The sequence below is a fragment of the Balaenoptera acutorostrata genome, chromosome X (assembly GCF_949987535.1).
Source record: "Balaenoptera acutorostrata chromosome X, mBalAcu1.1, whole genome shotgun sequence".
Taxonomy (NCBI): Eukaryota; Metazoa; Chordata; class Mammalia; order Artiodactyla; family Balaenopteridae; genus Balaenoptera; species Balaenoptera acutorostrata.
This window is the reverse complement of record NC_080085.1, coordinates 8,771,311-8,786,461: the sequence shown is the minus strand read 5'-3', so window position 1 is coordinate 8,786,461 and position 15,151 is coordinate 8,771,311. Positions and strand designations below refer to the sequence as shown.

Below are 15,151 nucleotides of genomic sequence, written 5' to 3'. Positions count from 1 at the left end.
AGGCTTTAGACTCTGAGTGTCTGGTTCAAGTCATTTGTTGTTGTTGTTGTTCAATAAACGAAAGCAGATCATGCTTACTCCTGAGTGTCTTAAAGTTCACATTTTGTTTCAAAAAGTAACATATTGTGGTAAAATTGCATCTTTCTTTGGTGGTGAACTTCTTGAATTTTCTAGGAACAGCAGACTTACTACAACCCAACCTGAATCTGATCAACCCTTGAGCGCAGTGGTTCTCAATCCTGGCTGCATGGGTCAGTCAATCAGGAAACCAAAAAAAAAAAAAAAAAAAATGGGTGCTCAACTGCAGAGCAGACACCTGCCTCAGAACCTCTGCGAGGTCATTAGTCTAATCTCTTTCTTTGCTCATATTTGACAATTTTCGTAATATAAAGGCAAACATATTTTACGCACAGAAACACTGTGACCCCTAGGAATTCTAGAAAGAGGCAACTGAGGAGATATGGAAACCTCATGGATTTGCTCGGCGACTCCCCGCAACTCTGGTCTGTGTGGTTCCCACGGGTGCCGCATCTGGGGACTCCGTCCTCAGCTGTAGCAACCTGAAGGGAGAGGTGAGAAGGCAGGAGAGAAACAGGCTGATATTAGATTTTAGACTTCTAGGTACTTCATTGCGAATACTCTGATTTGAACCTTGGGATAATTTGCATAAACCTTGGGTGAATGTTTTGAGAAAGGGCTCTTTAAACAAATTAATTTTAAAAGATGATGTGGACTGACATTAGGAATGTGGATGCATTCGACCAAGTAACTTATTGTGAGCCAACACTAAATTATCACGCCTTAAAAAGCAATACAACTGTAGTTTTAAGACATGTTTGCAGAGTTTCCCAGCCATTGTGTTGTGACATTTCCTTGACTGTGTGTGCGCTTGGCTCTGAAATTAGGCCTCTTGATTCTCAAAATGCCTGTATTGCATTAAGGATAAAAATAAAAATGAAGAACACTGTTCTATGTCATTTAGGGCAGTCACTGATACCTCCTGACTTTATCCCAAGATACTATGAATGAATATGGTTTTAACCTGTCAGTTAATTGTGTTAATTTTATAATTTCCCAAAAATGGACCTCACATATTTCCAACTTTAAAAAACTTGTTGAAATCGCATGTGCTTAATCTGAAAAAAAAAATCATTAAAATTCACAATGGTAGAAATATAGATTGGGAGCGGTGAGAAAATTGGGACATAGGGGAAGATGCAGATTATTTGATGTATTCATGACTGCTGATTGGCAGGTGGCAAAAGACAATGAGATGGTGGAGGGTGGAGAGTGATGAACTGGAGTGGCCCATACAGACTTTTCCAGGTCTGTATGAACACTTCAGGCTTTAGTTATTCAAGTTTGTGGTATAAAATGGATTATGAAGCAACTTGGTCCATTACCCATAATCAAAAATGTAACTGATATTTTTTAAGATGCCACACATTTGATAATAGGTAGCTTTGGAGATATCTTTGAAGTCCCTCTTTGTTAATTATTTGATGACCTTCTCTCCCAAGAAAATTGTTTTTTCAGCCATGTGCTAAGGATGGGTTTAAGAACCAATTGGCTCTGGGGACCAATTGGTATTACCTCCTTTGTGAAATGACTCTTCCAAAGCCTGATCAGTGCAGCTGCCCTGCTTTCAAGAAAGCGCCACACTCTTTTCTCTTTCTGGGATTTGGCTGTAGCCTTCTCCTGAGCCATCAGCTGCTATAAGAACTAAAGTCTTAGGAGACAACAACTCCATAAATTCAAGTCATTACAAATAGACCAAGCCTTTTCTCTCTTTTGGCTGATAATTCCAAATTTACCAAAGAATTTAAAAAGTCTACGAAGTTAAGAGTCATGGGCTATGATGTATAATGGGCTCAGAGAAATTTAAAGCATCACACTTCACTTTTTTTATCATGCTAAGTGTAGTCATTTGTGAACAGTTTCCAGAACTATGTATTACTTGATTGCGTTGCAACTGTTTTAGTTGGGAGAAGAAAATGAAGGCTCAAGAAAGATGTAAACTGGCCTGATTCTGTTTTGCCAGATTTGGTAATGTGTTTTATTTATTTATTTTTTAGAGATAAAAATATCACTTTCAAAATGTCAAATTTGAACATCTTTCTTCTCCCCCCCCCACCAAACCTAATTCCGTTCTGCTCTTCCTCATCTTGGTGATTTAGTGTACCATCCTCCCAGTTGCTCAAGCCAGAAATGTTTAAGTCATCCTAGATTACTCCTTCCCTACCCTCCACTACATACAGTTTGTCCGCAAGCATCTCTGTGGTTCTAAGTATCTCCCTATCTGTTCAAATTTGAATCAGCGTCATACCTAGCCCAGTGTCTCTTCTATCTCTGCATCTTTGGCTTGCGCCCTCCCTCAATTCCTTTAGAAATGTGTTTCCAGTCATCTTTCCCATATGCAAATCTGATCATGTTCCTCTCTTACTCAAGTTTCCTTAATGACTAGCCATCACCTGCTGAATAAAATCCAATCTACTTTGCAAAGCCTGCCGAGAAAGCCCTCCAGGATATGGCCCTGATTTCTGCGTGGCTTCGCCTCCTGCTATTTCCTTCCTTCTAGCCTTGTAATTTCCCCCAAACAAGGCCGTTCTCTCAAATTCATTTGCCTTGGCACCTACTGTTTTTTCCAATGTTGCATTTCTACAGAGCAAACCCTTACCCCTCTTATTCAACTTACGGGTCTCCTGTGAAACACTGCCTTCTTATAAAGCTTTCCTTGATCCCCAGATAGATGTCAAAGCCTTTTCTCCTAGGCATCCCATTGCATTTGGTACTTACTCCTAGTATCATAATCTCTGTATTTCATGGACTGAGTGTGTTCTTCCTACCAAAATTTAACTCCTTAAGAACAAGGACTGTGGTGTCATTTTGATAATCCCAAGCCTAGTACTGTTTTTAGCATGTAATAGGTGCTCACTGAATTTTGTTTGAATTAATCATGCAGGACGTCATACTAAATAAAAATAAAATGTGTCTTCTAGGGATTGATTTATTTTATTTCAGTCATGAGCTATTGTTCAAAGGTTGGCAAACTATAGCCCACTGTCCAAATCCAGCCACACCCATTCATTCATAAACTGTCTATGGTTGCTCTCATGCCACAAAGGCAGATCTGAGTAGTTTTGGCAGAGACCACATGGCCCACAAATCCTGAAATATCTACTATCTGGCCCTTTACAGAAAAAGATAGCCAACCCCTGCTACAGATACTAGAGCCCATCGGAGGGCATATTTTTAAATGCATTTAAAGAATAGATATGTAATTCCATTTTGACACTTCAAGTAGCAGCGGGCTCCCTTAGATACCTAAACTTCATATTTAAAAATCATCAACTCATCTGGAACTTCCCATTTGGGGTGAGGGGAAAGCAATTCACTGGTACTGTACCTGTGGTGCCCTAAGCTTAAAGGGTGTGAGTGAGAGGTACACCCAAGACTTAAGTCCCCAATTCCTGTCTAAACTTGTGGTTAGTCCAGCTATACCAAAAAAGAAAAAAGAAAAAAATCCAAAATACACTGGGCCTGGAAGAATGTTCTTCAGTTCACCAAATGTGACTACAACCTACCCCCTTTGCCTAGATTTACTCACTCACTCCTCGGCCCTGACCCGTTCCCACATCCTGCTCCCTGGGCCCCTCCTGGGCCCCTGGTAGTCCTCCTCATCATCCACTGGATGCAAATGCACAGGTGTGAAGACAAACAAACAAATTCCTCATCTCCTTTAACTTCTGCTCAAGCCTGGACTTCCCTGTGAGGTCTTTCCCAGCCCTTCCACCTAATAATGTAAATCCCTGTCCTCTCCTCACACTGCTGGCCCCTTCCCTGCTTTTTGTTCCCTCCTTAGCAGTTATCATTACTTAACACGCTATATTCTTTACTTACCCTTGTTTATTTTCTGCCCCTACTAGAGAATGATATCTCCATTTGTTAAATGAATGAATAAATAAATCAATGAAATCCCAGATAAAGAGGAAAAAAATATCAAAGAATTAACATAGTGCCATTCACTCTTTGGAATGAACCTTCTAGGCAGGAATTTGCTACCAGTAGGGAACAAAGGTGTCTTAGCAGTCGCTGGGGCCAGCCTTTCTGTCTCTCTTCTTTAAGGTGAATAGTGAGGATGGTGAAGTCTTCTGGGATTCCTTAAATGTTCCCCACATCCACAAGAAGTCCCTGGCAGTGTCTGTAGGGCCCAGCACTATTCCTTCTCCCAGAATTTTTCTTGATCGTTAAGGAAACAGTAGATACCTCTTCAAAGCTGTTGTGCCCTGGTTGATATCTGTGATACGTAGGAATTCCTCCTCAGTGAGGGGACATTGGGCTTCAGAGGATTGTGAAGTATTGTTTCTTAGGTCATCACTTTCTCACTGTCTGCATCAAGGGTAGAGATATTCACTCTCAGAGGTGTGAAATCAGAGGTGTGTATGTGAGCACACAAATAGACTCAGGATTGTGGGAATCTTTGCTTTGATTCTTTGATGTGGAGTATTTTAGCATCAAACGTCTCTATAAATATATGTAGCTTTTATTGATCATATCTCTATACTTACTGTGATCAAAATAGCTCATTAGACTGCTATAAATAGAAACTGAGTGGTTACAATTTAGCATAGAATTTAAAAGCCTAAGATTTTTTAGCTCGAGTCCTGGTTAGTTTCAAATCTTGTAAGGTTTACAATTTGGGGAAAATTACTTAACCTTCCTAAGCCTCAACTTCATCTATATTATATTATATTATATTTATACATACTATATATTACTATAATATCAACATAATGTATCCTAAGTATATATTACAATAATGTATCATAAGTATGAATTATATATAATAATAATATATTGTGTCATATATAATAAATATACTAGATTGTATTATTATATAGAGGAAGTAACTAAAAAGCCCTTGGCACATTGCTGGTACACGGTAGGCTATCAATATACGTTTACCCTCCTATGTCTAGTGTGCACAATGGCAATTAGCAGTAGTTCTTCCTGTTACTGAGAAATAAAAAGCAAAAAGTTCCCATGTGTTCCCATAAAAGAGAGGAGGCAGGACCCTTGAAGCATCTTTCCACATAGTTTTCTTTGCATCGTTTTATGGGATCAGATGACCTAGCAGATACTCCAGATTTTGATGTTTGCAATTGACTGAGTAAATCCACAGTTAAATAAGAGTGGATTTGATTTTAGGGATTGAGAGCCAATTTGGGAACATAAAAATGAAGTTTGCTTGACTTTATGACCGATTGAGAGAGAGGCTGAGGCTTGTGAGTCGTAGATTACTGTGTGACCCTTGATGTTTTTCCCCTTGATCTGCAGGGTGACTTCACGTGGAACAGTATGTCGGGTCGCAGCGTACGGCTGAGGTCAGTCCCCATCCAGAGCCTCTCAGAGCTGGAGCGAGCCCGGCTGCAGGAAGTGGCTTTTTATCAGCTGCAGCAGGACTGTGACCTGAGCTGTCAGATCACCATTCCCAAAGGTAAGGCCCCATCTGCCATCACATGGGGGATGCTGGAAGTCAAACATCTGCTCTGCCAGAGCCCCAAGCTGCAGAGTCCTCTCAGCCCCACTATTAACACAGGAAGGAAGCTATAGCTTCTGGGTCACTGGCTGGCACTGGCATCCATTTTGAAAGATGTGTTCAAGTGGGACAGTTTACATGTCGACTAATATGTGTATTTAAAGGGAAGATCAACTTGGGGCATTAAAGGGGAAAGCCATGTGTATCTCAACGGTCTACGTGGCTTCAGCACAACCAGTTAAAAAGAAGTTTCAGAAAGGTCAACTTAAAGGGTTAGAAGAAAAACGATATCTATCTCAATATGATTTCAAAATAACCAGTTGAAAAGAATGTTTTAACAATCTGTTAAACTTCTCATTTGACCTTATGCAAACTCAGAATCAGTGATTATACCAATGTTAACTCATTTTTATCCAGTCTTTCACCTGGCCTGTCTCTGTTGGGGTTCACCACTATGACCCTGGAACCAGTGCAGACCTGGTTGTCTGATGTTTTTACAAACACAGATCCTGATTCTGGTAAAGATGAGAAGCATGTATTTGAAATCCTTTGACCTGTAAAGCCTGTTTCTGAATGTTGACTATCTTCTATAAAGGTACTTTTTAATGTGTATTTGTGTGTAGCCGAAAGGTAATTTGAGGTGAAGTGAAAAGCTGTGATGTTATACAAATAGAGTAAACCTGCCATAAAAACGCAACATTGGCTGCTATGCCTAAAACTTAAAGGAAAGCAGGAGAGCGATAGCAAGCATCTGAAAGCTAGAAGATTGCCTTGGAAGATTTCAGTATCTGCAGAACTTCTCCTTTGTTTTCTTTTTTTAGGGAGTTGAGGGGATGCTTCATGAATATTCACAAAATCATTCATATCATATATACACACATACACATAGATATGTAGTTCTCAACCAGGGATGGTTTTCCCCCATTCCCCAGGTAAAATTTAGCAATGTCTGGCTCCACTTTCAGTTTTCACAGCTTGGAGGAAGGATGCAGCTGACATCTACTGGATGGAAGCCAGGGATGCTGTTAGACATCCTGCAATACACTGGACAGTCCCCCACAGCAAGCATTGTCGGGCCCAAGGGCCCAAGTGTAGAGGCTGAGCAACCTTAATATACACATGAACACATGTGCTCACATTCCGTCGACAGCAGTGTTGGTGGAGCTGTTTTCTTGGCTCACCTGTGTCTGATGGAAAGGGCACTGGCTTGGGAGTCTGAAGACCAGAATATGAGGACTTGTCTGGTCACATGTGAGCTTGGGCAATTTACCTCTGTAGTAGGAGGCTTGGTTTTGTTGGCTAGAAAGAGTAGCACAGAAACAGTGACCACGCAGAATTTTTTATTGGATGATGGCTCTTAGGGCCACTTTTATTCTTTTTTTAAAAAAAATTGAAGTATAGTTGATTTACAATGTTATATTAGTTTCAAGTGAACATCAAAGTGACTCAGTATTTTTACAGATTATACTCCATTAAAAGTTATTACAAGATAAGACGTGGAGAGTGGACTTGAGGACACAGGGAGGGCGAGTGGTGGTCTGGGACGACGTGAGAGAGTGTCATAGACATATATACACTACCAAATGTAGAATGGATAGCTAGTGGGAAGCAGCCGCATAGCACAGGGAAATCAGCTCGGTGCTTTGTGACCACCTAGAGGAGTGGGATAGGGAGGGTGGGAGGGAGACGCAAGAGGGAGGGGATATGGGGATATATCTATACGTATGGCTGATTCACTTTGTTATACAGCAGAAGCTAACGCACCACTGTAGAGCAATTATACTCCAATAAAGATGTTGAAAAAAAAAGTTATTACAAGATAATGGCTATAATTCCCTGTGCTGTACAATATATCCTTGTTGCTTATCTATTTTATACATAGTACTTTATATCTCTTAATCCCTTACCCCAGTCTTGCCCCTCTCCCTTCCCGCTCCACACTGGTAACCACTAGTTTGTTTTCTGTATCTGTGAGTCTGTTTCTGTTTTGCTATATACATTCATTTGTTTTAGTTTTTAGATTCCACATATAAGTGATATCATACAGTATTTGTCTTTCTCTGTCTGACTTATTTCACTAAACATAATATTCTCTAAGTCCATCCACATTGCTTCAAATGGCAGAATTTCATTCTTTTATGGCTGAGTAATATTCTATTCTATATATATACCACATCTTATTTATCCACTCATCTGTTGTGAATACTTCAGTTGCTTCCATATCTTGGCAATTGTAAATAATTCTGCTATGAACATTGGGGTGCATGTACCTTTTTGAATTTTTTTTTCCAGATATATACTAGAGTGGAATTCATGGATCTTATGGTAGTTCTATTTTTAGTTTTCTATTTTTAGCAGCCTCCATACTGTTTTCCACAGGGCTGTACCAATTTACATTCCCACCAACAGTGTAGGAGTGTTTCCTTTTCTCCATATCCTTACCAACATTTGTTATTTGTAGACTTTTTGATGATAACCATTTTACAGGTGTGAGGTGATATCTCATTGTGATTTTGATTTGCATTTGCCTGATGATTAGTGATGTTGAGCATCTTTTCATCTGCCTCTTGGCCATCTGCATTTCCTCTTTGGAAAAATGTCTGTTCATGTCTTCTGCCCATTTTTAAATTGGGCTTTTTTTTGGGATGTTGAGCTGTTTTTATATGTTGGATATTAACCCCTTATTGATCATATCATTTGCAAAAATTTTCTCCCATTCCATAGGTTGTCTTTTCATTCTGTCAATGGTTTCCTTTACAGTGCAAAAAAAAAAAAGTTTAATTAGGCCCCATTTGTTTATTTTTGCTTTTACTTCTTTTGCCTTAGGAGACAGATCCAAGAAAATACTGCTACGATTTATGTCAAAGAGTGTTCTGCCTATGAGCTTTATGATTTCAGGTCTTATAGTTAAGTCTTTAATCCATTTTGAGTTTATTTTTGTATATGGTGTGAGGAAATGTTCTAATCTCATTCATTTACATGTAGCTGTTAAATTTTCCCAGCACCACTTATTGAAGAGACTGTCTTTTCTCCATTGTATATTATTGCCTCCTTTGTCATAGATTAATTGACCAGAGGTGTGTGGGTTTATTTCTTGTCTCTCTCTATGTGTCTGGTTTTGTGTCAGTACCACGCTGTTTTGATTACTGTAGTTTTGTAGTATAGTCTGAAGACTGGGAGAGTGATACCTCCAACTTTGTTCTTTTTTCTCAAGATTGCTTTGGCAACTCCAGGTCTTTTGTGGTTCCATATACATTTTTGGATTATTTGTTCTAGTTCTGTGAAAAATGTCTTGGGTATTTTGATAGGGATTGCATTAAATCTGTAGATTGCTTTGGGTTGTATGGCCATTTTAACAATATTAATTCTTCCAATCCAAGAGCACAGGCTATTTTTCCATTTCTTTGTATCATCTTCAATTTTCTTCATCAGTGTTTTACAGTTTTCAGAGTAAAGGTCTTTCACCTCCTTGGTTAAGTTTATTCCTAAGTATTTGATTCTTTTTGATGTGATTTTAAATGGGATTGATTTTCACTTTCTCTTTCTGATAGTTTGTTATTACTGTGTAGAAAAGCAACAGATTTCTGTATATTAATCCTGTATCTTGCAGCTTTACTGAATTCATTTATTAGTTTTAATAGTATGTTGGTGGAGACTTTAGGGGTTTCTTTCTTTCTTTCTTTCTTTCTTTCTTTCTTTCTTTCTTCGTGGCTGTATTGGGTCTTCATTGCTGCACATGGGCTTTCTCTAGTTGCAGTGGGCAGGGGCTACTCTTCATTGCGGTGTGCGGGCTTCTCATTGCGATGGCTTCTCTTGTTGTGGAGCATGGGCTCCAGGCCCACGGGCTCAGTAGTTGTGGCTCTTGGGCTCTAGAGCGCCGGCTCAGTAGTTGTGGGGCATGGGCTTTGTTGCTCCACGGCATGTGGGATCTTCCCAGACCAGGGCTGGAACCCGTGTCTAGTGCATTGGCAGGAGGATTCTTAACCACTGTGCCACCAGGGAAGTCCCTAGGGTTTTCTATATAAAGTATCATGTCCTCTGCAAATAGTGACAGTTTTACTTCTTCCCTTCCAATTTGGATGCCTTTTATTTCTTTTTTTTGTCTGATGGCTGTGTTCAGCACTTCCAATATTGTGTTAAATAGAAGTGGCAAGAGGGGCCACTTTCATTCTTTACGCTGGAATCTCAGACTCTGCTGGAGGTCATGAAAGAGTTCAGGAGAAGGGAGAGGTAGGTTAGGCCAAGAGGCTGGTGGACAGGCACATTTCACTGACTGATGCCTGGCTCCCTTGACTTTCTCATCATACGCTACTTGACACCACAACCACAGCCAGTTCCTTCCAGGAGGAAATTCCTACCCCTGTTATATCTTTTCATACTAATGTAACACAGAGATCCTCAGGTCAAGTAAGAAGAAAATCCCTTTGGCAATGGGTGAAAAATGAGAGCTAATCACCATCAGGCCAGGTTGCTGCTTCTCCCTAAGACCTTCTCATTCTGCCTCATCTTGTCTTGGTTTGGTTTTAGGGTGGAGATGAGGCCTGCCCTCACCTCCCCATTAACTCACAAGGTGGCCCAGGTGGGGCCCAATCGTCCTGTATCCCTTTTACAAGAACAGATGTTCTTTGAGTTCCTAAGAAAAATTTTTAATAGAAATGTTTCTGGCAAACCAAATTTATAGTGAAGGGAATGATGACTCTAAAAAGTTATGTGAAAACCGGATTGGATGCACATCAGATGAGATACCAAAGAAAAAATATTCTTTGTAGCTTTGTTTTTAAATCCAGTTAATTTGATGTTTCTCTTTGTTCTTGCTTTTTATAGAGTCCACTAAATAAATAACCTTTACCAAACAGAGAATTTTATAAAACTTATCTGCTAGAAGCTCTGTCTCCATTGCTTATTTATGAGACTATGTTGGTCCTAGTACATTCAGGGAAAGATTTGTTCTATCAAGATATTCAAAGATGTTTGGGTTACAGGAGTTATGATATTTTCCATCAAAGTAGGAGCTAATGGTTTACAAATAATTTCTTACTTACGAAGGAGAGAAGGAACTGTGTGGCTGGGTGGAAAAAAACAGACATCACCAAAGAGTTCTGAAACTATTGCTTTGGGCAGATGATTATAGACATTGAATATTTACCAAGATCCTTCAAATGCATGGCTGGTGCTGAGTGCTATGATGGCAGCTTTGGTCCAAGGGTAGCCACTTGGTTCCATGTAAACCCCTAAGTGGAGGTTCTAAACAGGGTCATCTTCACTGTATGAATAATTTACTCAGGAAAATAAATAGTTGCCAGGGCCTAGAACCTAAAGAAATGATACCAAGCCTAATGAGATAGCGAGTACAATGAAAATGGAAACATACTCAAGCTCACATTTTTGTTCTTTGCCACGTTAGGATGACTGTAGGAATTTATTTACAGGTATCTGTTTGGAGGACCCTCTTCCTCTACAAGACTGGTGCTTCCAGGGCTCAGATGAATGATAATATAACATATTCATCAGCTGCTGGTATTCGCCATAGAGAGGGAAGAATAGAAGATTGGTGGGGAAAAAAAAAAGGATTGGTGGGTTGGGAAATTACTGGGGTTATTCCCAGTGGTGGGATCCAAAGCACAGGTAGAGAGTTTGACAGCCTCCTGATCTTTAGTAGTAGGTGGACATTGGTTATATGGGTACAGATGCAGGTAGCTTAGAAGATGATGGGAGAGCATGTGGAATTTCACTCCAGATTGCCTCTTCACTCACAGCAAAATAGGAAACGATTTCATCTGCTAGGAGTGGGGCTGGGAAGGAGGTCCTGGAGGTTTGAGGAAGGAGGAGAGGAATGGAAAAGAGGGAAGCTGATGGACCAGCAATGTTGCAGGATTGCAGGGCAGCCCTAAAGGTCTATTTGAGGTAAGTAGGTGGGAATTTAAATTGCAAAATAAACATCTGGGCAGCTAAACACTGCTAAAGCAAACACACCATTTTGTAGTTTGAGTTTCCCAGCCCTGTTTAATCCAAATTTCCTCTCAGTAGAGTTAGGATTTTCTGGTTGAGTTCAATAATGGTAGAGAGGGACATGGCAGTTGAGAGTATATCTGTGGTAGGCAGAATATTGGACCCCTCAAAGGTGGCCTGGAACCTTTGAATATTTACCTCACATGCCAAAACGAACTTTGCAGATGTGATCAACTCAGGTCCTTGAGACAGCAAGATTATCCTGGATTATCTGGGAGGGTCCAAACTAATCACATGGGTACTAAAAAGCAGAGAAACTTTCCCATCTGAGAGAGATATGACTCTGGAGGAATGGTCAGAGAGATGTAGTGTTGCTGGCTTTGATGATGGAGGAAGGGGCCATGAGCCAAGGAATGCAGGAGGCCTCTAGAAGCTAAAAAAGGCAAGGAAACAGATTGTCCCTAGAGCCTCTAGAAAGGAATTCAACCCTGCTGACACCTTGATTTTAACCCAGTGAGACCCATTTCAGACTTCTGGTCTCCAGAAATGTCAGATAATAAATTTGAGTTGTTTAAGCCACTAAGTTTGTGGTCATTTGTTACAGCAGCCATAAGAAACTAATACAGTATCCAAGGGAATGATTATAATCTCAGACCATGGACTCTAAGTTGAATGAGAAGTTAGAAATAAATATAAAAGACATATTTTTCTTGAATAAAAAGAATCAATAATATAAAGATGTCAGTTATGTCATAAATTGTCTGTAAACTGAATGTGATTCCAAAAAACATACCGACAGAATTTGTTGTTGTAATATCACTAAATTGTTCTAAACATCATCTTGGCAAATAATTATATGAGAGTAAGTAGGCAGGGGAAAATCTGAAAAAGAGGTCAAATGGAAATTATCCCTATCCATTTATAAAATGTCATAAAACTAAAGCAGTTAAAAGAGTATTGTACTGCTTCACAGTAGGTAGATCAATGGGAGACAATAGAGTTCAGAATTAAGCTAAAATAAATGAGAACTTATGACATAAATATTGCATTTTTTGTCAGGGGGAAATGATAGCTTAGTATTGTATTTGTGACAATGAGACAACCATTGAGGAGAAAAATCGGGATTCTGACCTTACTCCTTACATCCAAATAAATTGATGTGGAAGAAAGATTTGAAGATTTAAAAAATGAAACTATAAATGCACCAAAACAAAAAATAGCTAGATATTAATATATTTTTACATGGAGGAAGGCACTACCCAGAAAACATAAAGAGAGTGACCTGTTTCACTATGTTAAAAAAAAATAGAATCATCTGTGTGGCAAATAAATAAGTAAATAAATAAATAAAGTAGAAATTTACAACACATTTGACAAACTAAAAGCTAACTTCTCTACGATACAAAGCTTTATTACAAATTAGTATGAGAAAGAACATAATTAAAATGTGGACAAATTATAGGCAGCTCACAGAAAAAGAAATTCAAATGATTTATAAATATTTGTGAAGATGCTCTCACCCTCATATTCATTCAAGAAATGCAAGCTCAACGACAAGGAGATTTTTTTTTTCTCTTAGATAGGAATGGCTCCAAAAGTTGGATGGTATACTTTCTAGGAAAACAGACACTCATGTACTGTTGATAGGAATATAATTGTTGCAGCAACTTACAAGGCGATTTGGCAACATCTAACTCTTAAATGGCCCAATAATGCTACTTCTGGTAATGTATCTCACAGATATATACTTGTATTAGTCGAGATAGGCTAACCACTTAGTACCTTAATACTATAAAAGTTTCTTTCTTGCTCAGGCACCATCGACTGCAGGTTGGCCATGAGGATTGGGAGGGGAGAGTGCACCACACAGTTATGCAGGAACCTAGGTTTCTCCAATCTTGTGGCTCCTCCCTCCTCTATATCTATTCAACCAGGAGACAAGCAAAATAAAAACTAATAAGATTTACATAAACCTTCTAAGATGACTGATGAGCTTAATTTGTTACCCCTTCTAAACTTAAGATATTTCAAAAAGCGAATTTTGAAGATGCTATAGAGAACCTAGTGGTAGAAATCAGGAGGCCTTTCGGTGGGAGGGATCATACCTATCAATAGAGTTTTCCCTGTGAGCTTGAGTTTGCCCCATGGAGGCGACCATGGAATGTTTCTACCCGTCAAAGGCTGCTCTTGGCATAAGCTCTTTGTTGTTTTTTTTTTAACATCTTTATTGGAGTATAATTGCTTTACAGTGGTGTGTTAGTGTCTGCTGTGTAACAAAGTGGTCAGCAATACATAAACATATATCCCCATATTCTCTCCCTCTTGCGTCTCCCTCCCACCCTCCCTATCCCACCCCTTAAAAAACTAAAAATAGAACTACCGTATGACCCAGCAATCCCACTACCAGGCATATACCCTGAGAAAACCATAATTCAAAAAGAGTCATGTACCACAATGTTCATTGCAGCATTATCTACAATAGCCAGGACATGGAAGCAACCTAAGTGTCCACTGACAGATGAATGGATAAAGAAGATGTGGTACATTTATACATTTGCATAAGCTCTTGGATCAGACTTTCTAGTCTGTAAATGGCTCAATCCTTAACAGCAGACCCAGGAAACAAATGTGGAGACCATGGTCGAGAAATTAAGCAATGCCTAATGGCCTTCATGAACTTTTCATTTATTCAGAACACATCAATGGAGTATTGTTTATGTATCAGATTCAATTAATATTATTTTGATAGCATTTTAATACCAGTGGTCTGAGGCAGGGGTTAGTGAACTGGCCCACTGGCCAAACCCAGCTCACCATCTGTTTTTGTAAATAAAATCTTATTGGCACACAGCTATGCTTATGCATTTACGTATCATCTATGGCTGCTTTTGAGCAACGATGGCAGAGTCGAATAGTCGTGACAGTCCATATGCCTCAGGGAGTCTCAAACATTTCCTATCTGGCCCTTTACAGGAAAAAATGGCTCACCTCTGGTCTAAGGTAAAATAAAAGGAAGTGACTGACTTATGCCCAATCTGTAAAGCAGCTTAGTGTAGCCTTTATCTCACTATAATGGAAACTAAGTATTTAAAGCAGAATGGTTTCTTAAGAGAGAAATGCATATTCAAGTTTTCTTTAGTGCTCTTTTTTTCTTCACTTAATTTCTGATATCACAATTGAGAAAGGCTTCATTTATGTATTTTAAAAACAGTCCCATGGAATGAGGAATAGCTGATGGTTTAAGAAAATGTGGGCAATAGTCTAATAAAAGAGTACTCTGATGCCTCAAAATTGCTGTTATATGGCTTCCATATAAAGTGGTCCCTCACCATTGTCCCTCAGGCTGTGTAAAACCCAAGTAAACAACTCAATGAAATCAAGAAAATGATATTCTTGGTTGCCCAACACTGCAGCTGTCTTTGGTTTGTGATTCGAATGTTGATTTAAAAAATAAGGGCAACCTGATGGGCAAGGAAATTGATCTTGGGTGTTTATGCAACAACTCTAGACAGAAACTATAGCTCTCCAATTTCTATGTTATCCCTGCTGGCATTGTCCATTTGAAGAGGTGAAGCGCGAGAACTGTTTATCAAAGCTTTTTGTGTAAGTAAAAATGAAGTTGAAACCTGGGGTAAAATCCACAAACTTCAGTGTAGGTAGAAA

At 39.3% G+C, this 15,151-nt stretch overlaps 1 protein-coding gene across 9 annotated transcripts in view; it reads left to right on the top strand.

The window, feature by feature from the left end:
* The window catches only part of ARHGAP6 (Rho GTPase activating protein 6), a 503,994-nt gene that overhangs the window by 413,342 nt on the left and 75,501 nt on the right, over positions 1 to 15,151 (top strand). For all 9 annotated transcript variants that reach the window (XM_057538592.1, XM_057538591.1, XM_007198536.2 and 6 more), the window contains one exon: positions 5,338 to 5,497. In XM_057538592.1, coding sequence (XP_057394575.1) covers positions 5,338 to 5,497 — 160 coding nt within the window. The remainder of the gene's footprint in view (positions 1 to 5,337; positions 5,498 to 15,151) is intronic.